This window comes from Agelaius tricolor, unplaced genomic scaffold, assembly GCF_023055355.1.
Source record: "Agelaius tricolor isolate 1412-34295 unplaced genomic scaffold, bAgeTri1.0.p SCAF_24, whole genome shotgun sequence".
In the NCBI taxonomy this organism is placed as follows: Eukaryota; Metazoa; Chordata; class Aves; order Passeriformes; family Icteridae; genus Agelaius; species Agelaius tricolor.
Window position 1 is genome coordinate 11,001,374 of NW_027269284.1, and position 24,481 is coordinate 11,025,854.

Consider the following 24,481-nt stretch of genomic DNA (forward strand, 5'->3'; position numbering starts at 1 on the left):
TTATCTATTCAATAATTCATGCTTTGATTATATTTAAACTCATATGTGTACAGAATTAAAGGCTGCTAAGGTGCAGAAAGAGCACTACAATACTCAGTTTACCTGAAGAGTCAAACTTGCATGACCACAGATTTCCAAGTTTTTTTTTTTTGTGTCAATGACACTGAGATAGAAGAAAATGGAAGACTCATGGTTGAGGCCTTCTAAAAGTTAATTCCTTTTACTAGTATTTCTCAATACTTCGAATTTCCTTTTTCAATCATGCAAAAAATAATGTCCATTTTGATAATTTTGGAAATATTTGTGTGTTATATTGTCCACTTGTGTTCCATAGACTTTGAGTGGACTATATAAGAGCAGAGGAATAGATGGCTCCAGAGAACAGCAGAGAGGGAAATTACCCAAGTAATGTAAGTGCATGTTTCTTATCACTAGCTTAAATAATTCATTCATCTTCACCAGAAATCCATGAAATAAAAAAGATTCCCAAACTTCAAGATTTTAATAATCTAATAATTTTTATTTTCCCCACCTCACTCTGATTAGACATGATGTGTGTACAGATGGCTCATTGGATCACTTATTCCCTGGGAACCCTTGTCCCCAAGCATTTGGCCTCATTCTATGCATGCATGAATAAAATGAGATCTGGATTTAAACAGAATTGAAGCAACAGCAATTGTTGAGGAGAACTTTAAATAAGAGGTTTGGCTCTATTAGTTTCTAAGGGATTAATTTCATCTTAAAGTTGATGATACTTTAATGTCAGTAGTCAATGGTTAGAGTATTTTTTTGTTGTTGCTTTTAGTTGGTTGCCTTTTGGTTTTGTTTCTTTAATTAGGAGGTGTGTCATGTCCCATAATGTTAATTTGGCTGACATTTAAAGCAAAACTTATAGTTCTATATGGCATGCCTCCTGCCTTCCACTATTACTGTTCTTCACCTAAAAGAGAACTGAATTTCATCTTTAAAAGATGGTAAAATCTTTACCAACACATTTTTCATTTTCTTGCCAGAAGCAAATGGACCACAATTTATGCCTAAGTACAAATAAGGATGGATGCAGTAGGTAGAAATTTTTGAAAGAACAGGGGTTGCAGGAAAACCAGCTGCTATCTCTCTATTTCATTTGTAACAAAGCAGTGGGTGTTTTATGTTTAGTTTCCAATAAATCTTTGCTTGAATGTCACTGCAATACACCTGGAATTAAAAGCCATATTGTGAAAACCACACGTAGAATCATTAATTCTGGTGAACTACATCAGCATTTTAATTTGAGTGAGGAACAGCTCCACATGTGCTGCTTTTGGCTGGGATAGAGTTAATTTTCTCAGAGCAGCAAGTGTGGGGCTGTGTTTGGGCTTTGTGCTGGAAGCAGAGCTGGTAACTCAGGGATATTTTAGCTATTGCTGAGCAGCCCTTCCACAGAGCCAAGGCCTTTCCTGTCCATCATCCCACCCCAGCAGTGAGGAGGCTGGGGCTGCACAAGGAGCTGGGAGGGGACACAGCCAGGACAGCTGACCCAGGGATATCCCACACCATATCCCACACCCTATGGCTTTGTGCTGAGCATAAATCTGAGGGAAGAAGAAGGAAGCAGTGGGGGAGGGGACACACATTTTGAGTGGTGGCATTTGTCTTCCCAAATCTCTGTTATGTGATGGATCCCTACTTTGCTGGGAATGGCTGAACACCTGCCTGCCCACGGGAAGTGGTGAATTAATTCCTGGTTTCACTTTGCTTGCTCACATGCCTTTTGCATTATTACCTGTTAAATTGTCTTTTTCTCAACCCACAGATTTTCGTACCTTTACTGTTCTGATTCTCTCCTCCATCCCACTCTGGGGGAGGGAGTGAGTGGCTGGCCAGGATTTTAAATGATACCATAACTTCTTTATTCTAATTTATTGTGCTATCAAATATTTTCCAGGCTTATCTGAAGATTAGAATCCTCTTAAGAATGAACAGATACAATTAATATACCTAAGGCTAAGTCCACACTTTGTGTCTGAAATTTTCTGAATTTAGTAATTTCACTTCTAGCAGGCAATGACTTTTGTAGGAAGGTAGCAACCAACAGCAACAATGCAGTAAGCAACAGCTTTGTAACAACATCTCAATGGTGGCTGGTTCCATGAACCCCCTTCCTTGCCCCTGCTGCTGCTCCTCTCCCAGGTATGGGAAGCATGCCTGCAGTGCTCCCCAGGCAGGGTTTTCCACCACTGCCTTCTTGAATCTAATAGTTTAATTACCAAGAAATAAATTTAAAAGATGTATCACTAGCCAAAGAGACTTTTGAAAGTGTCCTCGAGTCCTTTCCAAGCATCAGAATGTCTTTCTTCTCTCTAAACCTTTAATTTTATTTTCTTTGTTCTCCATTTTGGAAAACCTTTCCAATCCAAAAAAAGTCAAGAACCCAAACTTCACTATATCAAGAAGAGCTGGCTGTGCCTGCACTTTCAAACTTTGTTCCACTGCAGCAATACATTGACCTTGTGCTGAATTTGGGGTATTTGCCTTGGCTTATTTGAGCATATGCTTTTCAACCTGTATGTTCCCTCCTCTGATTTGCAGTGCACCAGCCAGGTCCTAAAGGCATTACAGGGATGCTTGACACTCTCTGCACTTGAAATTCCTTTGACCCTCATTATGTGTATTGGAGAAGAAACCAGAAGGATTCTAAATGAGCATGTTATTTCAAGTACTGCTTAAGGGCGGGGGGGGGAAGGCAGAAATAAGTAAAAGTTGCAGTTTATTGCTGTTTATCTCAAAGTAACAAAGTTGCTCATCCTTACCACTAATGTTTAAAATTTTGAAGCTGGAATTCTTTCTCCAAATAAATCCTGAACTACAAAATCTAATGCTGGTCTTACACAACTCTAAAATGTATGGATTAAAAACCCTGTCAGCTCTAACTGTTGGCACACTTGTAAAATTACCTGGCTCTGCAGTTTTCTGTGTAGCATTTGCAACAGGCTCTTCTGCAAGGATTCAGCTTTCCCACAGTGCCAGTGAAACTGCTGAGGTTTGGGTGTCCTGCTCCCAGCCCCATTCCCTGCCCCATTCCCTGTCCTGCTTCCCAGCCCCGTTCCCTTCCTTGCAGCAGCTGCCTTCTGGGAGGAGGGGAGCCCAAGGATGAGTCACTGTCTGACCCTAGGAGACATCATCTGTGTTCCTTGAGAGGCAGACACCCAGCTGCTGACTTCTGTTTGCTGAGCCCCATCTTTTCTATCAGACTTAACAGTCTTCACAATAGTGTCTGATTTCATTGCTGAAATTACTCTTTGGTTCCATGAGGGATTTGGTTTTCCTACCCATTTCGTGAAAGATAATCTCATGCTATGTTAATGGACAGGGTAAAATCCTAAGATAAATGATGCTGTTGGTAAAAGTTCCAATAAAAATTATTTCACTAAAAAAGCCTATATTTTACACGTTCAATATAAAATTCATAGATCCTCCTAATGTGTGGTAGATTAGAGGAACAGAGAAATCAGAACACTGTAAAGAAATTTGTTTTGAAATTACTCCACAGGGCATATTGTTACACTGTTGAAGTCAGATACAGAATTACAGCAGCTTCTTGGGGAATTAAGCCCACCTGATTTTTATTTTCAGTTTGATAGTATCGTTGACAAAAGATAAAATAAAAATCTTGAAATGTTCAGCATTAGAAAGTTAAAGTCACCTTTTTCATCTTGATTATTCTCTCAGGACAGTTCTTCCCCTGGGATATGGCCATGCACACACAGAGAATAGAAATAAAATTCTCGAATTGTAAAAAACAGGGGTTTCCCTCTTTTTATTTATCTTCTTTCAAATGTGACTGATCTTTAGTAGTTTTTTAATCATGTGAAATCTTGCTTTATTAGAAAAAATGATACTATTTTTAATACATGTTTATAAATCTCTAAAAAGAAAAGATACTATTTTATAAGACAAAAGCCCCAAAATTAATAAAAACAATACAGTAGGAATCATATTTACAAAAATGCTGTTCCTTTCCTTTTGATCTTGACCTTGGCTTGCATCCATCCTTTATCTCTTACCATAGGTTTAAATGAAGTCAAGCCTGGTATGAATTAAAAAAAAAAAATAAAACTGTGGAAATGTCTTCTGTTAGCATCAGTTTTTTCATGATTTCCCTGAGTGATCCATGGCTGATGTAGGAACCATGTCACACTCATTACAGACCCTGCTACATATTGCTAATTGTGTCAACAAAAACATAAACAGGATTTAAGGCCAGTGGGGGTAACTGGAGCCATTGAAAACTACTTTTCCCACAACATGGGCTACAGAGCACTCTTTGGTACCCTTGGAATGAAGACAGAGCTGAGGGATGAGCTGAGGCACAGCCTCTGAGAAATGCATTTAGCCTTGGCTTTCAGACTGCAAATGATGGCAAATCTATTACAATCCAAAACCAATTGTTTCAGCCATTAATCATCCTTACTGTTAAAAATGTGTACCCCACCTCTACCCTGATTTCTCATAGATTCAGTTTTTAGCCTCTGAAATTTTTCTAATTTTACCTAAAATATTAAAAGCCATCTGTTATAGAAAAGTTTTCCCCTTGTCAGATATCACCAGCTGGTTCTAACCCTCCTGTTGCCCTCTCCTCAACTGAGGAAGTTTCCCAGACATAATTCCTGTAATACATTTCTGATCCCTTTCCAATTGCTCATATTTATTTTTGTTTGAAACATGAACAGCAGAACCCAACCCAGTCTGCATGGATTTTTCTGTACTCCATGAAGTGGTGATACCAGTTATCTCCCTCCTTCCTCAGGACTCTCCCATGGCTATATATACACCTGCACCTGTGCAATAAAAAAAAAGCATCAGTGTCAGTGAGTAAAAGTGACTGACCTTAAGCATGGGTTAAATGCTCCTAAATACAGCTCCACTTGAGCATCCTTCTACACTTAAGCCTCTATCACTACCTCTTCTTCTCTGGTTTAGAGAGAAGTAATGGGAGGTTTTTGATGGGATGCTTTTACAGCCTAAACCTCAGTGGTACACCTGTGTCTCTGTATTTCCTTTCAGCTTTAATTATTTTCCTATCTCTTTACACCAAGTGTCTCTCAAATGAGAGAATGTGTGAATTTATGCATGTTCATGATTTTTAAATAAATATTATTAGGCAGAACAAGGGTGTTTGTATTTGTATTTTGAAGTGGAAATAGAAAATGTGGCAATGAAGGGAAAGAGCTAGTAAAACATACATTCCTAAAATCAGGAACTGAAAAGATTTTTTTTTTGCTCAGAACCATTGCAATAGCAGATAAATTCCATTACTTCCCATCTGCCAGCTGTGAGAGAGAACTGCAATTTTAACAGGTGAATAAAAAAAAAGAAAAATGAGGCAAAGCTCTGAAGGAAAAGCACAAAAGACATTAAAAAGATGATTTCAGGATGAAAAAAACCCCACCCCAGATCTCTCAGCAAGTGACAGCTGTGGGTTTAATGGACTATTCTTAAAATGAGATTTATATGCAAACTGCCTACAGAAAGTTAAAAAAGGATGCTAATAACCTATAAATGCAAAAGGTTTTTATCTCAGGCTTAAAAATTTTTGATGGCAGTGGATGGAATGTTATAACAAACCATAAATGTCCCCATTAAATGATTGTTTCTGTGACCTGATGCCATTATGAATGATCCCATAAAATCACAAAGCAGTTGTCCTGTTGCTCTTTCCTGCACCACTTCTTCCCAACTCACTGAGTCTGTCAGCATGGGGGTTTTAGTCTCACATGCCACCCCATCACAAACTAGGATTTCTTTCTACTACCACTGAAAATATTCTTGATCTCCTAATGCATTCCTTTGCCTTGAAAGAAAGTTTTGAACATGCATGCATGAAATGGATCAGAATTGGAGACTCTGCCACTGATGCACCCATTGACAGCTGCACCTTTGGGTGACAAATCTTCCCCCAGCTCACAGCTGGATCTTTATCCACAGGGAGCTTTGGGGAACAATATCAGTTCACACCAGCTGGAAACCAAGCATGATTGCCAAATATTAAATAGGTGGGAAAGGACATTGCATCCTCTAAATTCTGAGTTACAGGCTTCACACAGCCAAATACAACTCTTCACCAATAAATGGAACACTTTGGAAGGTCCTCCACTTTGGGTCCACCTATTGCAGACAGTGAGGAACTAAGCATAGCAAAACTTCATTCTTTAGACATCTGACAAGTGTGCTGTTATAATTTTTGTTTCAATGAGTTATGGCATCTTTCCCATCTGCTTGCACCTCCTCTGTGCCTGACTCCAGCACAGCCGGCAGAGCTGGCAGGAGATAACACACACCTGCACCTCTGATTTGTACCAAGCTACCAGTGTGGGCAAGGGGCTGCTGAGTTGTGAGCAGGCTATGTTTTATTGGGCTACTTTTGCTATTAAGACAGATACCTACATGTGTGTTTCTTTAAATAGCTCATGCATACTGGCAGCACACGTGTAAACACACCTGTAAACATACAGATACCATATTACAAGCAAATGCACACACCTCTACATTGATGAAGCAATGAATATAAGCTAAACAAGCAAACTGGACCATTGCTTTTTGGAATAAAATGTCCCCATTAACTACATTAAAAAATATATCCATGACAAGCAGCTCCAACAGGCATGTGCACAAATACTTGTGCAATCTGCTTCTTCGTTTAGAGAAATTGTAGGAGGCATTGCTTAGGAAAGGAGAGTTTGTGCAAGCAACACATTGCCTCAGCATCAGAGCTTTAGTCACACTGTTTAGAATTCAGTGGTGACAAAAGCTAAATTCTTCCTACAATATTAAATATAACTCTGCTTAAATGTGGAAAAGTAGCGCCAATTTCTTAAGCGAGAGCGAAAGTGAAGCTTCAGTTTTCTTGTGACAATTTTATAAAATTACCTAAAAGGTTTCAGAATTAGATTTTTTTTTTTCTTTTCCCTCTGTATTTAGTAACTCTAGCACTTAATCTTCCTTCATGTCACTGCAGATCCAGCAAGGTGTAGTGATTCTTGTCCCTCCCAATCTGCCTGGAGAAGCAGCTGGAAGGTCCCTGGAGAGTGTCAGTTCAGCCCTTTCAGTGCCAAAACCCGTGCTGCTGAGTCAAGAATGGGCTTGATCTCTGACAACCGTTTTGAAAAGAAATTAAGTTTTAGAGAACTAAACCAATTGTATTTCCAATAAAAATAACTAAGACGTTCTCTGAAGAAACTCAAGCATGACATTAGCACGCAGTGAGTCCAAGAGCATTAACACCTGTAATGCTCACGGTCATAGTCTGTTTCTAGTTGTGCTGGAGCCCTACCGAGAGGAGTGATTCATCCCACAGAGCTGGAAAGAGAGAGAAGCAGATTTTCCCTTGCCGGGCTTTCTGCCTGTAATACATCTCAGCCATCCAGCAGAAGCCACTGGAATAAGTACGGAGGCACACTCTATTTCTCATCCCTGTAGAAGACACCCAGCCCGTCCCGCTTCCCACACCGCACCTTTGAGCCCCGTTCGCTCCCAGCGAGAGGCCGGCCGAGCTGCGTCCGTGCCCGTCCTGGACAGCCCCTCTTGCCCCGGGGATGCTGGGGGTCATTTCCCCGCTCCCCACGGTGGGACCGCGCTCTCCTCTTGTGCTGCGCAAAGAGCCGGTGACGGCACCGAGCAATTGCGAGGGTGACTCGGTCTTGGAGGGAGGGAAGGAGCGGGGCGGGCGGCTGGCCCGGCTGCACCTTTCCTTTCCATTCCGTGCCGTCCCGTCCTCGGCCGGCCGCGGTGCCCAGCGGCCCGGACGGGGCGTCCCTGGCGGCGGAGCATGCTCACAGGGCGGCGGGGGCGGGCGGCCCGGCCCGGGCAGCGGGGATCGGGCGGGCAGCGCAGGCGGGAGCGCCGCTCCACTGCGCTGGGCGCCCGGGCGGGCACGGGGCGAGCGGAGCCGCCAGCCCGGGCGGGAGCCGCCGGGAATCGCGGGGGCGCGGAGCGAACCCAGAAGGAGCGGGCGCGAAGCCGTGTGTGCCACGGGCAGGGTACGCGCTGAGCCGCGAAGCCTGGCAAGAGAGGAGCGCGCTGAGCTGCGGAGCGGGAGCGCAAGCGAAAGGACGCGAGGCGGGTACCCAAAGCGGGTCCGCGGAATAGAGACCGAGCAAGGGGACACGCTGAACCGCGGAGCTGGAACCCCAGGAAGGAGCCGCGGGGCGGAGACCTCGAGCAGGGGGATCTGCGCTGAGCCGCGGGGCGGGGATCCCCAGCGGAGGTACTTGCACTGAGCCGCGGGGCGGGGATCCCCAGCGGAGGTACTTGCGCTGAGCCGCGGGGCGGGGACCCCGCCTGGGGTCCCCGGAGCGCGGGAGAGGGACCCCGGCGGGGCTGGCGCCGCGGTAGTGGCGAGCCGCGGAGCCCGGAGCGCTCTGAGCGGCCGAGCGGGGCCATCCGGCGGGGGTGGCGGTGGGGCGGGGGGGCAGCGGCCCCATGGGGCCGGGCGGCGGGGCGGCGCTGGCTGCTCGGCGCATCCCGGCCGGAGCCGCCCCGCCGCCGGCGGGAGCCGCCAGCGATGCTGCGGGGTGGCCGGAGCCCACTGCCCCCGGCGACGGGGCCCCCCAGCGCGGCGCGGGACACGGCGGGTTCCCCCGGGGCAGCGCAGGTGGCGGCGGGCAGCCTGCTGGCGCTGCTCATCCTCTGGACTCTCTTCGGGAACGTGCTCGTGTGCGCGGCCATCGTCCGCTACCGGCACCTGCGGAGCAAGGTTACCAACATCTTCATCGTGTCCCTGGCTGTCTCGGACCTACTGGTGGCCCTGCTGGTCATGCCCTGGAAGGCGGTGGCAGAGGTGGCTGGGTACTGGCCCTTTGGGGCTTTCTGCAACGTCTGGGTGGCCTTTGATATCATGTGCTCCACGGCCTCCATCCTGAACCTGTGTGTGATCAGCGTGGACAGGTACTGGGCTATCTCCAGCCCTTTCCGCTATGAGAGGAAGATGACCCAGCGCTTGGCTCTGGTGATGATCAGCGTGGCATGGGCGCTGTCTGTGCTCATCTCCTTCATCCCTGTCCAGCTCAACTGGCACAAAGGCGGGGATGTTGTTGCTGCTGCTGATATGGAAGATGGATTTGGCACTGCCTGGGCAGCAGCAGGTGCTGTCACCACCTGGGCAGAAGATATGAGTACCACATGGGTGGCATTAGCGGCAGTGAGACCCTCTGATGGGACCTCTGGCAGCAATGATACCCTCACTGGACCATCGGAGAGCTGTGACTCCAGCCTCAACAGGACTTATGCTATTTCCTCCTCCTTGATCAGTTTTTATATCCCGGTGGCTATCATGATAGTTACCTACACCCGAATCTACCGCATTGCCCAGGTGCAGATTCGTCGTATCTCTTCCTTGGAGAGGGCAGCCGAGCATGCACAGAGCTGCCGGAGCAGCCACGTTGACTGCCACCATCACACAAGCCTCAAGTCCTCCATCAGGAAAGAAACCAAGGTGTTAAAGACGCTCTCTGTCATCATGGGTGTCTTTGTGTGTTGCTGGTTGCCATTCTTCATCCTGAACTGCATGGTTCCCTTCTGCGAGAGCCCACCCAGTGACCCCCACGCCGGCCTGCCCTGCGTCAGTGAGACCACCTTTAATATCTTTGTCTGGTTTGGTTGGGCTAACTCTTCTCTTAACCCCATCATCTATGCCTTCAATGCTGACTTTAGAAAGGTTTTCTCCAACCTCCTGGGATGTGGTCAGTTTTGCTCTGGTACTGCAGTGGAGACTGTTAATATAAGCAATGAGCTTATCTCTTACAACCAGGACACCCTTTACCATAAGGAGATAGTGACTGCTTATGTTAACATGATCCCAAATGTGGTTGACTGTGAGGAAAATCGTGAGGACCCTTTTGATAGGATGTCCCAGATCTCCCCTGACCATGAGGTTGCCACTGACTCTGCCTGTGAGCTGGACTGTGAGGGGGAGATTTCGCTAGGCAAGATAACACCTTTCACTCCAAATGGTTTACATTAAATTGTGTCCTGGTCTGGTCAGTTCTTCTTGCAATATAAAAGAAAATATTAGCCCTGAGTGGAAGCACCTGCTTGATGATGTGCTGTAGCTTGGTCAGTCAGTTTATGCTAAATTCACTTCTGAGGGTTGTACTTTGCAGGGTGTAGACACTGTCATACAGGGGCCTGGCAGCACAAACTGAAATCAGCACTTCCCCAGGCTGAGGGCAGACCAGGCAGTTCTGGTGATTAGCTGTGGTGAGTTATTGTGGTATAATTGCAGTCAGTTCATGTTTATAATGTGTTTGCAAATGAAAGGTGCCATTGTCACTGCTAAGTATTATGACTTCTAAAATCAGGGACAGATGTGGCTGGCATAGACATTACATTTAAAAAAATTCTGGGCTGTTTGTTTGTTCAGATCTTATGTTTCTTTTTCTCCATTTTTTTTTTGTTTGTTTGGTTTTGGTTTTTTTTTTTTTTTTTAAGATAGAGATAGTGAGGTGGTGATTTGGATGATTATTTAAATGCGTGTTTCTGCCAAAACAGTTTATGTGAAATCCTTGTTCTCCTAGGCGGCGTTGTTGCCTATGATATCCTCTGTTCCTGGATGAATAAATAAAAGTTATATTGATCAAGGGTTTATTATCTTTCATTTGTCACCCTGAAAGGTTTTATAACAAGTATTCCAACTAATGTTTCTATATGAATAGTTAAATGACTAACAGCTTAACCCTATCATTTTAAAGGCAAATAGTCTGTATGGAAAGTACAGTTTTTGAGTAAAAGCAAGGCTCATAGGAATTCTTGACATAAATGAACTTGTTTATATGGCTCTTACAGCTAGATTTATACCTTTTTTTCTTTAATATTATGATGCTATCCCTTTCTGTAGCCAAGAATACCAAGTATACATATGGATAAGCTATTAAAACTTTCCATTTAATTCTGTACTTGAACTTTGTTAAAATGTTATTGATGTCAAGAGTTTGATGATAGCATTAGGAGCTGGGTGTGTCTAAAAACAATAATTATGGTTGAAAATTCTATTAATAATCATTATTTCCCATTGCAGACACTAGAGAACTCATTCACACAGAGAGAAGAAAACAATTCTGAAAATGATTTTTTTAGTTACTTATTAACTGGAATTTTAAGGTGCTGTAAGTGCAACTATACTAAACATTTGAAAGCAATCTTTACAACTAAGAAGAGTATCTTCGACTCTGTTTGTATTGAATCATTTATATCAAATGGAATATTAGAAACAGTTGTAAGCTTTCAGCTCAGAAATCAAAACTGATGCTATTTCCAAAACGAGTGATCAAAGGTAGTAAAAGCAATACCAATATTTATTTCAAGTTTTGGCTCACAAAGTGAACAACACTTGGATTAATTTACCCTTTAGAAATACCTGTGCCATGAGCTGAGCAGATTTAAATTGAGTGGTAGGTGTAGATTCTGCAGCCCTCCCTCCTAATGGCCCTGAGCTGGGGCCTCCCATCCTGCCTAACTGTGAGCTGAAGGCCCCTGTAAGATGTATGGAAGAAAAGTGGAATCTGCATTATTTCAGGGGAAATAATTTAACCAGATGCTGGAACTTGTGAATGTTATGGGCTTAGTATTGAGGCTGCTTGGAAGTTCAACCCTTCATGCTGGTTTGGGGTTATCTTCTACCCCCTGGGGATGTGGGGTGGGAGAAGCGCAGGGGGCACGTGATTGAAATCCCTTTGTGGTGGCTCTGCTGCAATCTGCTCTGCAAGCAATGTTTTATGTATTTAGTCTTTGATATTAATTAGTTGTGTCATCTTGGATTACCTTTTCAATTGCTTGTCACTGAAGATTGACATCTACCTGAGCATTTTTTTTTCTGTTGATATGAAATCCCAGTGTGATATCCCTTTACAGCTGTCCTTAGGGGAAGGGTCTTGTGACTGTGGCTTAGGGAAGCTTGAAAAACAATTCTCATGCCCATAACCAGGTTCAACCTACTAATGGCTTGACACTGAGAGTGAATACATTCTTATGCTAAAGCAATCATATGTTGTTAGAGTTAACCATAGTTGTAGCCCTCCTGATTAGATAAACTTGCCCAGAATAAAATAATTTGCTCAAACGAGAATCAAGGAAACTGCTTCCAGTGGTGCAGAAATGCATTATCCCAACCTGAGTTTAGATTTTTTTTTTTGCATTTTCTAGTTACTACTCCAGTGTTGAGGCTAGTACAGCATTTTAAGCTGGATTTGTGCAAAAAAACAGTGATATCAGATGCAAGAGGTGCAGGCACCTGGTGTTGATTCCAACTCCTGGGGCAATGCCTGTGTTTTATCCAGTTTTTCTGCATTAAATCAGAAGCAGCCTGGGGAAATGGGGATGGGAAATCTTGCTCTCTCCCTGAGCACCTGTGTGCCAGCAGGCTGTGCAGCCTGGTGCTGCCTGTTCCCCTGCTCCAGTGGCAGCACAGAGCATTAGAACAGAGGGTGTCCCCTCACCTGCCCATGTGTCCTCTCTGCTTCCCAGGGATGCCTGTGCAGGGCTGTGACAGCTCCCCTGGATCCAGCTCACTGCAGGTGTGGCTCAGGGGTACAAGTGTACAAGATGCTCCTGTATCACCCTGACCAGAGCTCTCCTCATGGAGGCTTCACCTGCCTGGGTGTCTGGAATCAGTGAGTGGGCTGGCTCTGGGATGCAAGAAGACATCTCCATCAGTGGGTTTATGTAACAGCTTTGTGCAGAATATTAGAAACAGTCCTTAGCTTAGATCTGAAGGGAGGCGTTTTCTAGCCAGCCCCTAGATTTTGTGAGCATGGTGAGGGCAGTACAGAAAACTGGCCAAATTGCCACTTTCCATTAGTAATTTTCAGTTTATGACTTCATTTGGTAAATGATTTCTGGTGGTGATTCTATGATAATAGAAATATGTGTCTTGAAATATGTGTCTGTCAGGGGGTTTCATCTTTCAAAGCCTGAGAGCATCAGAAAGGCAACATTTGTGCTTCAAAAGACTCACAGAAGGTACTTTCTTTGCTGGAAGCAGAGCTTGACCTTATGGATCTTAAAGAAAATATTTTCTTAACTCAAAGGGACAATTTGTTGCATTTTAATATGCCTTAATTACTTACCACTGACAAAGCTAGAGTATTCAGAATTAGTAAGATAAACTTTTAAAAGAAATGTGTATCTTGCCTTGAACTATAAAAAGGGGCAGCCCCTTTTAATGAAAACATCCCCAAAAGGATTGTTCTAACTTGTTTCCCTCAGATGAAACTGCTGCCCTACTTTTTAATGGTTTCCCTCTTAAGGACTAATGCATCTGCCTGTACAAGGAATGGAGTTCACTGGAAGTGCATGTGGGTTTTTACAATCCTCATATCCCTGTAGTGTCTCTCTGGAACTCCTCTATGCTGATAGTTCTGTGCCTCTTATCTGCCTTTTTTTTTTTTTTTTTTTTTTTTTTTTGGTACCTAAATTATTTGATTTCATGATACAGTTTGACTTTAACTTAATCTAGTCCTGAGTGGTGGCTGATTTCAAGGTCCCAGATCATTTTCAGTTTCTGTTTTGTATTACTTTTAGAAATCTTACCTTGCAATTTGTTAAACTTTTAAATTACCTCTTAGGCAGCTGGATCTGTTAGTCCTGGATAGCACCATACCTAAGGAGGGTCAGTGTATTTATAATTTTTGTGTGTATCTTTGTGTGTAATTACAGATGAGGCATTTTAAGGACTTATGGGAAAATATCTTAATTTTTAAGAAGCTGGGACATGGAGAACATGAAAGTTCTGTTCTGTGTTCGTTGTAAAATGTGCAAACACCATATGAACTCTTTCACTCTTCAAACCCTCAAAGAGCTTTTAACAGCTCTGGCTTTTCAATGGATGTTGGGTTGTCTAGTGATTTTGTTTTTTTTCCACAAGCTAAAGAAATGTAGGTGTCTTTCTGAGAGGTGAACACAAATAAAACACTTTCCAAAGGGAGGAAAAATACTGCAGTAATTTTTGGTAAGTCTGGTACTTTATTGCTTTGCTTTCATTGTATTTTTTGCTTTTGCCAACCACATCTGATGTGTGTCTGCAGGGAGTCTCCCGACCGAGAATTTTTGCAACATGTAACAAAAAAAAGGCTTTAAAATTAGGAAGCTTTCTTGTGGCACTGACACTGAGCACAATCTCACACCATTTAGGAGTCAATCATGTACATACTCAGCATTCAAGACTGACAGGACTGGAGGCAGTGTTCAGAACATGCATCAGGCTGGAGGTTTGAGAGGTCACGAGTTCCTCAGCTGTTTCTATCTACCAAAATCACCACTCTTAATAAGGAGGCCATTTTTGTCACTGTCACACAGAAGGCAGGGTACACATCTATGTCAGTGCTAGTAATAATGCAGAGATTTCTCTTTCCTCTGAGGCCATCTTCACTACTCTTTAATTGAATTCATAAGATCTTTAAAAATATGCAGTGCCTATTTAATTCAGCAGAAGACCTCAGGGATAGATGTGTGCTTAGGTCATGGAGCAATGAAATTATTTCTCCTTGCTTCTTATAAATATTGCCACTGGTATTCTCTGATAGTGGATGAAACCATCTTAAAGTCAGCACACTGAACAAAACATTTCACCTGCTGCAATGCAGAAATATTTTTTTTTACTCAGATGTATTTGTTTGTTTTCAAACATTGGAAGACTTTTCAAACTTCTCAGAAGCTTTATGAAGTCTGCACTGAGAATCTCCACTTTGATCATAGATCAGCAACAGCTATTTTGAGTCTTGTTAACTATATAGTGCACTAAGTATTTATTGACAGGATTTTACCCTCCAAGTTTAATTTTTTTTTAAAGATAAGGGTATACTTATGGTTTAAAAAACAATGATGTGCACAAAACAAACTATAAACGAGGATATTTCTGTTAATGGAGGATCAAAGATATGTCTCTTCAGCCTTTTGTTTATTGTTGCAGTGTTATCATTGAGTTGATGGTAGTGAACAGTAATAGCATTAGGTGTGTCAAGAGTGGAAATAGAAATAATATCATTTGATGCAGATGATGGATTGTTTTTTTCGGAGAACCTGCTGTCTCTCCCAGGATAGTTTAGTTTAATGGAAAATTTACAAGATGATTTTATATTGTTATATGTTGAAATCCATTCTTAGTTGTAAATGGAGATAACAGTCAATAATATTTATAGTAGGCAGTTACTTAAGGAGGATAAATACTTTTATGGACCTAATCTTTATATCATAGCCATCACAGTCACATTTATGAGATTTATAAAATACTATGCAGTAATCATAAAAATTAAAAATTCCAGTATGTGAAAAAAAAATCTTCCTATGAATTATTCCCTGCAGTTAACAGCAAATACTTGTTTGTATTGAGGACTGTGCCCTCACTGCTACCAGAAGCTGGAAAGCTCTGAACCCATTACTATTAATCTACTGATTCATGGTAGGAGTATCTTGCCTTGGAAAGAAATGGCAAAACAAGGAAAGAAATGGAAAAATGGGTTCTGTTTCCATGAAATCAGTGTGGTGTCAGCCAGCTGGTGCAGGGGACTGCAGGGAGCCTTTCCTGACACACAAGAGCCTCACCCTCCACCACAGGTGCCTTGCTCCTAAGACAGGTGCTCAAAACCTGCATGTGATGCTTAGGAAATACGAATTTTTAAAGCAACAGATGTTTTTTGGTTGTTAAAGAAAAGAGAAACCACATTTTCTTTTCTGAGGTTCTGCTCTGAATGAAGTGGTTTCAAGTGAGATCTGCTTAGCGTGGCCTCTCCGGCATAGCTGTGCCTGGCTGTGGCTTGAACGGATGTGGCTCCGAGAGCTGCTCGGGGCTTTGCTCTCTGAGCTGCACGTAGCTCACAGTTTAGGGACCCAGCATTGAGCTGAAGACATCCAATCCTAAATTTGTCTAGTTTTTCCAGAGGCCCTGGTAGCTGCATAGCAGAGATGAGCCTTGACCACAGCTTGAGCTTGGTTGCTTCTGAGGAATTGAAGAAATCTGGTCTGCAGCTCACCTGATGCAGTTTTGAAAAAGTCCCATCAATCAAATATTAACCAGGAAGTTCAGTGTACTTGCTTTTACCCTCTGACCTTGTTTTTCCAATCTGAAAGGTTTTCAGTAAGATTCAAAATCCAAGTTTCTAGCCTTTGGCCTTGACCTTTTGCTTTCTCTGTTGACTTGATATAATCAGTCTCCTTTGGTGAGCAGAAGCTCCTGGCATGGAGCTTGCTGCTCAGGTACCTCATTGTCCCCAGATCTGGAACTACCTCAAGCTACACTTAAATTACATTATTTCTCTGCCCAAGGGGAAGCTCACAGGTCTTGTTGTTGTTAGTTAGGTTTTTTTTTTTTTTTCCAAGCAACGTCTCCTTTCTCAACACAAGATTATTCACCAAAACCATAATTTAGAGGACAAGAGTAAATGAATTTTTTAAAAAGCTCTTGGGGATTTTGCTTGAAAATACAAAGTGAGAATGGATCAGTATTAGACATAGAGGTAATGGAGTTTTTTTCTACAAAAGGTTTAATTTTTTGGCTTTTCTAGAAATAAAGGCTGAATATTTTCATTGTGAAGAGTATATGCATTTGATTTTTATGTACTTGCATGTGTACGTTCTTTTAAATATATTTAAAAAAACATTTCAATCATATTTATAAGGTAATTAAATATATTTTTCTCTATAAAAGTAAAATGTACAAATTCATCCAGAAGAAGCAAATCAGGTCTTAACATTTTATTATCTTTCATTACAAGAATAAAATACTAGTTCACAGTCTTCCCATATTAAACATCCCAGGGCAAATTTCTTTCAACTAATTTATATTCAAAGCAGTTCTATGTTGATTTGCTAATCAATCTTTATCTATAAGCATTCTGAGACAACAAGAAAAGAAGACTTAGAAGTACCTCGAGGTCTCTCAACAATGGATATTAAACAATGCTTTTTGTCTTTCTGGATCAGTAAAACAAAGATGCAAACTTCTTCACAGTGTGCAAAGAATTTCTGCTTCATCAGAAGATAAAATGTTTTGCCTAATCTCCAGACATCCAACTGAGGTAAGACAGTGTCTGAATATTAAATGTCTTCTTAGATAGAAGTGTTTTCTGAATTAAACAATTACTTTGATAAGTCAAATAATGCCATTCTCTTAAAAAATAGTATTTGCAGACAGAGTTTCATAGATAAAATGAGATATAAAAGTGCAAATTCCAGGGCCAGCTCAGTAGCCCTGGGAAAAGTGGCAGGATTGAAATTCCTGGCAATAGCAGAGCTCTTGTCTGAGCATGGGAAAGAAAATAGCTGGGTAGAAGGGAAGGAGAGAATTTAAGGAGGAATTTGAGAAACTAACTGAGAGTCCATGAATCCACAAATTTGGTGGTGGTTGAACAAAGGAAGGGACCAGGAGGAAGTGCTCTGGTGCCTGGTGGCTGAGGCAGGGATGATAACAGAGGTCAGTGGGTTTTGGAGCAAGCAGGTGAAAGGGGACTGGAAGGGGTCAGGATGGGGCCAGGGCAGGGACTGTCCCCAAGGGCTCCTGGGACTCAGGGAGGCCACACAGAGATGGGTGAGATTTACATGGAGAAGCCAAGAGAGAAGGGCTGAGTCCTGTCCACCTCCCAGGATCCACAGGCTCTCCTGCTCTGTGCAATCCTCCTGCCACTTCTGAATAACTTCAGCAGTGCCATAATGATAATTCATTTTATCATTAAACACTTGCATCTCAAGTGTCTGTCTGCTGTGTGCAGCAGATGAAGAGCAGTCACACTTATTCCATTGTGGTACAGCTTGGAAAATAACTTTCACAGCAACACTCTGCATTATCCTGCAAGGAGTGCTGTCTCAGGGAGGGGAGAGCAGACAGGGGTTGCTGCTTGTGCTGTACAGTGGCAGGGCACTTTAGAGGTTTCTTCTGCTGGACTGCTGGAAGCAAGTCTGCCTTCCAGAAACTTTCTGAAGGTGCCTAATTGAAATCTCAGGTAGAATGGCCCTCGGTATGTCAGTGCTCTGATTTCTTTGATCTGTGCAATTAAGGTGCATGAGGAACATAGTCAAATTGTGGTGCTATGTATTAAATGCATATATTCATTGTGCAAAGCTGATCTGTGGTGACTTGTAACACAATGATACAGAGGTGACTCTTAGTGACTCAAGCCTAAATCTGCCAACGTGTCAGTACAAGAGATGTGGGGGCTCTGCTTTCTGCTAAATGAAAAGTATTAGCAACATTTTTTCAATATAGAGGTACAAAGTTCTGCTATTTTTGCCTGTTGAATAAAGATAGTCTTGTACAGTGATAGGACAGCTGGAATGGGCCTAGGACAGAAAGCTTAACTTCATACATAAATATTTACATATCATGTAGCACCTAATAGGAAAATTTTAGTATATAAGGTAGCAATGCTCGTGCTGTTTTTCATCTTTGCAGAATGTGTCTTCTTTTTTTTTTTATCTTTTAGTGGCTTTAGTGCTATCTTTCAGGATATCCAGGTGATGGTAACAGCCTGCAAAGATCTGCAGAGCAAACTCCAAAAAGTAAATGTTTTACTTATGTACTGTTTGAAAGAGAGGTGATGGTACCTCTGCTTGAATGTGTTCCCATGCTAGCACAAAGACCTGCACCTCAGCTCTGCACTCCTCCTGGATCTATGCACACCACAGTAGTGCCCCAGGTTGGAGAAGAGGAGATAATGCCCCTGCTCACCCTTCTGCTCATCAGCTCTCCTTGGAGGCTGCAGAAGCTTAGTCTCTCTTCAGCAGGATCTCTTAACCACCAGAGTGTGATACACATTGTAAATAACTCTCCTTACTGGATGTTTCTCAGTCAAGCTAAATGTCAGGTTCTGAGTGTGCTCACTAAATGCAGGAACACCTGGTCTGCAGGTGCCAGAGCTGGTGGGGAGGTGGCTCAGCAAAAATGAAGAGCACTGGGGTGTATGTGATGGCACAGGTTAAGGCATGTGGAGACAACATTGCCTTAAAATCATCCGGGTGTGGAAGCGAGATTTTTTCAAAACTGTTGTCTTGTCCTTAGGCACCTAAATTCCCTGTAAATGAAAATGTAAGAACTTTAATGCCTTCTAGGTTACAGATGTATTTGTCCATGTACACCTGCAGATGTTGCAGATGAATCTGGATCCCATCTGGTCAAGATTTTAAATGCAGCATAAGTGTATGTACAAAGTGGATGAGTTTGAAAATTTGGATTGAGCAGGATCATTCCTTCTCACTTGTGAGCATCACCTGGTTCAGCACCTGATTTAAATTCTCTCACAGTAAGCTGAAGCAAACCACTGCCTCCCACATACTGCTGCACTGAATCATGTACAGGGATTATTAAAACACCTTGGAGCAGGATTTTGCAGCACTGGGATGCAAAGGATGCAGCAAAGGATGTAAAATGAGGACCATTCTATGTGATGTGCTCCCCAACTTGAGCTGGCTGAAGAACAGCTTGTGTTACATCAGTGCCTCTTTGCACAGCATTCAGGCTGCCTTGGGGAACCTAAGAGATGCCTTTAGCTTCACATTTCTGGGCTGAGAGGTTTATTTTGTGACTCAAAGAGGCACAGCTGACTTCCAGTTGCTTTTTTGAAAGATAGTATGCTTCAGTGCCTTGTGTATAAAAGCAAATGGAATGAACACACTGATGGCAGCAATACAAACTTTATAACTTTAATCTACTAGGACAGATCATTCAGTGGTGAAGCTGATTTAAAAGGGGTGGCTGCCATTCTAAATTTGTCTCTCCCTCTCCCTCTCCCTCTCCCTCTCCTCTCTTTCCAAGCATATTAGTTGGAGCACTAGAGGCAGTTGTTTGGTACAGGAAGAAAAATTTTTTCTACTTTATCAGATATGATTAACTGTTCTGAAAGTGTCAAATAATCTCCTTAGGGGCTGCTAATCAGTAGCTGGAAGAAACATACCTTCCAGATCTTTCCTCTAGCCAAGGTGCCATCTTTCTTCTTTCTGTGCTCCCTTCTTCTTTCCAAGATGACTTCTTTTTTGGAAACTCTACTTTTGTGCACCACCTCTGCTTTCCAGAGCCCCAAGCACCACAGAAGCATATTGCATGAGCAGCCAGTTGGGACTGGTTTACACTTCTTTATTTCTGGAGGATTTGGGAGGTGGCCCTTTAGTTCAGTCCAGGTTTTATCAAAATTCATCTGCCTGTATTGGTGTCAGTATCAGGCTTCTGCTTGAGAGTTGAAAGTTTGGAATCAGATACTGGTTCTCCATATCAGTTTTCTGCAGCCTATTGATGTTCAAACTGAATTTTCTTCTTTCAACTTCAACAGCTAGAAAGGATTCTCTGCTTGGAATTATCCTTCACAAATTCTTTTTCCTTGTGAAGAAACCCCAGATTCAGAGGAGGCTTAATTCTGCATGTCTCATTCTGTGTTCAAGTCAGTAGCTTCCAGGTTACATGAGAACTCCTCTTTGTGCATTCTTTCTGGCTGGCAAGCAGTGACAGTCTCAGGCCAGACTGGAATTGGGTTTCTGGCTGTCCTGCAACTGACTTGTGGCTGAAGTGAGGATGGAACCTTCAAGGTCCATCAGGGTTGTTCTGTCCAGTACTATATCCCTTTAGGAATCTGTTCTCCTTTGAGAAAAGAGGAGCACATTTTCCTGAGCCCTTGGAGGTCTCATGTGTTGCTTGTGTCTGGTTATGAAGTTCCTGCTGCTCTCATCTATTCAGTGAAGTGACTCTGACTCTGTTGGAGGTGGTGGGACCTGCCCCACCTGCCTGCACTGTGGACTCAAATTGTATCCATCAAGGCTCTGAACAGCGGAGATGTCTTCTCATGTGCCCCTTTTTTGCCTTCTCTACAGGATAATCAGCATAGTATGGCCAGTCACCATATTTGTAAATTAAAGTATGCAGACACAAAAAGATAATACACGAAAGGAAGATGAAATATAAACCAAAGTTATTAGCTACACAAAGACTTAACAATTTGTGGTCCCAGCACCCCATGCAAGACTGGCTTTTCATGAGCTGGCTACACCTGTGTATCTGCTTCCTTCAAGGACAGGCTTGGGGCCAGCTCCCACCCAGACTAACTTTGGCAGCAATTCTCTGTCCAGCTCTCCTCTCCCAGTGGGCAGAGCTCAGGGAATCCTGGTGTAAATAAGGTCTTTTGCAAGTTTGGTCCAGCTATGGTTCCCACCTGTTCAAAGGCTCAGCCCAAATCTAAAGTCCTTGATATAAATAGTTGTCTGATATTCCCCTCCCATAACTTCCACTCATTTTTGATTTTCCAAAACTGAGAGTTAAATGGAAATTGTAATGCTTTTTTACCCTCTTGTCTACTGTGCTGTTCAGCCGATGTTGTGCACACCACTGGCTTAATTTCCTCCCTACTGGTAAACCTCTGAACTTGATTAGAAGGAAAGATGAGATGTCCTGGCTGACAAACCTACACTTAAAAAGTTAAAGGGGAAAAAAAATCCCAACAAAAAATATTGTAGGCTTAGCAAGCAGTAATTGGATTGCTTTCTGGCTTCATTTCAGCCTCAGCTGCTTCCTCCCACTCCCACCTCTTAGCCAATAATTCATACAACAACACAAAATATCCAAGAAGGTGGATTATACAAAATATCTCTGTATTTGGCCTCTGGTTGAAATCCAGACATGGTTTTAGTGATTACAGGATCAATGAAGTCCATTGAGTGATCTATATAAGATAAATCATTGTACTCCCACAGCATGAAGTTCTTCCTGTAGGGAGACATGGAGGAAAAGCTCCAAAAAGGGACTTAAATGTCACTTGTCAAACTTTTAATAAGCCCTAACGTGGGTGTGGTGAAGTGTTAGTTTTAACTTCTTCCAGAGTTAAGTACGTTTATGTCCTGTCTGCCAGTCTGGTATTGAAGGCATTGGAAAATGAGCCAATAATTCTTTCCTGGGCTGGGGATGGAGGTTGCTGATGTCTTCAGGAAGATCTTGCACTGAAATCCCAGACAAAAGGAACTGTTACCCTTGGTAAGTTGTGTGCATGGTTTGTCTAACACCTTCAAATACTGTAACTCAAAATGAAGACATTTCCTTTTCTATAGCTGCTCCTTGTTAAATTCTGCTTAAGATTCTGGTGTCTGAGGCATGAAGTGTTATACTCCATCCATGATTTTTGTTGCCATTATTATAAATCCCTAAAAAGCTCTGATATGTTCTGTCTAACCAATACAATAACAGTTACATTTCTGGGAACAAAAACCCTGCTTCTAAAGGTCTAAAGTACTTTGCCTCTATATCTAGTGAAGCAACTTGTGTGTGCTTAAAAGTTTCTGTCATAGAGGATAAAAGATATCACCACCTGCTACAAATAGTGCTGTGTTTGTAGCCCTGATGAGCAGCGATTCCTCTATAGTTTTAACTATCACTGAAGGTTTTGTACATACACAAATTGGTCTTAAAAGTTCACTACAGTTTCCCTTTCAAATCTGAGGATGTCAAACTGAAGAATTAGTTGCTGTCATCAGCTTTTGATTTACTGCCTTTCTGTTTCATCTTATGCTTCCCTATTTCTTATGTCACATGGCAAAGAGACCAAACCCTCCCAGTCTAGTGTATTGTGAGCTTCTGTGCTTGTTAAATAAATGGTTCCAAATTTTCAGTTACACTTTACCATGGAGTTGTTGATGACTCTCATAGTTCTTGTGCAGAAGCTGTGCCCTACTACAGTTCTGCCTCCCTAGTTTATGTAAAGCATTTTGTGCACACTGCAGGCCTAATTTGGTGGTGAATTATGGCACTTTTACACCATCTTAATGTGTAATGTGTAATCTCAGTAAAAACACAGCTGTAAATTTGCAATAGATTACTAGGAATCGTTAGTTGATAATAAAGCTGCAGGAAGAGAAGTAAAACAAAACAAAAAAAAGAGAAGCAGGGAATGTGGTTCAGAGAGAGTCTGACTCACTGATGCAACTCAGAGATATTGAACAGAGAATTGTCTTATTTTTCCATGTATTTTCAATCTTAGGGAAGTTTTGAGAGTAACTACCTTGCCCTGTGCAGATTTGGGAAAACACTGAAGTTCTTTTTTTAAATTATCCATCTAGGGGGTGAAAGGCCAGATAAAAGAAAATGGCAAATTTTATTTAATATCCCCATAAATCATTAACTATTCGAGTCAGTGCTGTGCAGATAACATGTTATTAAAAACCCTTCTTCTGCCAGTGTTCTTTCCTTGCCTGGAGGATTATAGCTGCAGGGTTTAGAGGGAAAGGAAGAAGTGTTAGGCTGAGGGAAGAAATGAAAGGTTTTTAATGACAGAACAGTGTCCGTGCTGTGGATGGGCTGCTGGGAGTGTGAGTGGCAGCAGTGGCAGCAGCCACATGTGTGTGGCTCCCTGCAAAGGCCACCTGGTGTTTGCCTTCCCACAACTGAAACGTGGAAGACTATTTATTTCAGTGTTAAAATTTGGAGGTAACTACAACAACAAAAGAGTAAGTGCAGCATCCTGCTCTAGTAGGAGTAACTGACTAGTTTTGTAACTGAGTGGGTTTTTAATTTCCATATCCTTCTTAGGACAAATCTGGTTCTAAAGCTAGTGACAGATGACAAAAGTGAACATGTCATGTATCCACAGATTTGGAGGTGCAGCTGACAGCTGAGATCTGATGAGTCTAGAAGGTCTCTTCCCCATTCCCAACCGAAATCACAATAACTCGGACTCCAAACAAGACGTTGAAATCTGAGGATTCAAGTAAAAATATTTCACTCAGGCGCATCTAAAGTAATTTGTATTTTTCCAGTTGATGGCCAAGTTGTTAGGAAATTCCATCAGCAGCATTATGTTTCCCCTAGCTCTTTTCCTCCCTCACAAAATACCACAAGTTAAAGACAAGACTGCTGGGTTGCAGCTGGGTGGGATGGTCCCAAGCCCAGGGCTCTGTATGAAATGAGTGGGGCTTGCAGAGCCCCCCACGCTCCCATGCTCAGGCACAGGCAGCTGGGACTGGGGAGGGCAGGGCAGTGTCTCTTACCATGAGCTGCTGGGACCTGTTCCATGCTGGTTCTTTGTGGGCCCTGTCACTTTCCTGCTTGTACCACACTGTATCTAATCTTAGCCCATCATCCTGCCAGAACTGGAAACTTGCCTTAAAAAAAGAAAAAAGAGACTGAGAAAGGGAAGAACTGATGAGTGGTGTCTTTTGCAGGTGGGAAGAGCGAGATGAAGGAAGGCTGATTTAAAAAATTTGCTGTTTGCATGGATGATCTGATGAAATGCGAGTTTTTGAATATGCCCCACATTTTTAGGTCATTATTATGCCTTTAGTGATGGAGACATTTGTCTGAGTATTACCTTCAATCATGCATTGAGAGATACTTAATGCCAGTGGAATTATCATTATGTTACAAAAAGAAATCTTCTCTATTTCTTTCTCCAATTTGACTCACCATTCTGTTAAGCTGCATTTGTTCTTATTTAGGAGCTATTTTTCAGGTACACATTTCAAATCCAAGTAAAAAATTATTTTCAAA

General features: G+C 42.5%; 1 protein-coding gene across 1 annotated transcript; it reads left to right on the forward strand.

Moving 5' to 3' along the window:
* The first annotated feature begins 8,186 nt into the window (after positions 1-8,186).
* On the forward strand, positions 8,187-10,619 carry DRD5 (dopamine receptor D5). Its single transcript, XM_071447448.1, has one exon. The coding sequence runs from the start codon at positions 8,546-8,548 to the stop codon at positions 10,001-10,003; it is 1,458 nt and encodes a 485-aa protein (XP_071303549.1). The 5' UTR covers positions 8,187-8,545; the 3' UTR covers positions 10,004-10,619.
* Positions 10,620-24,481: the final 13,862 nt, after the last annotated feature.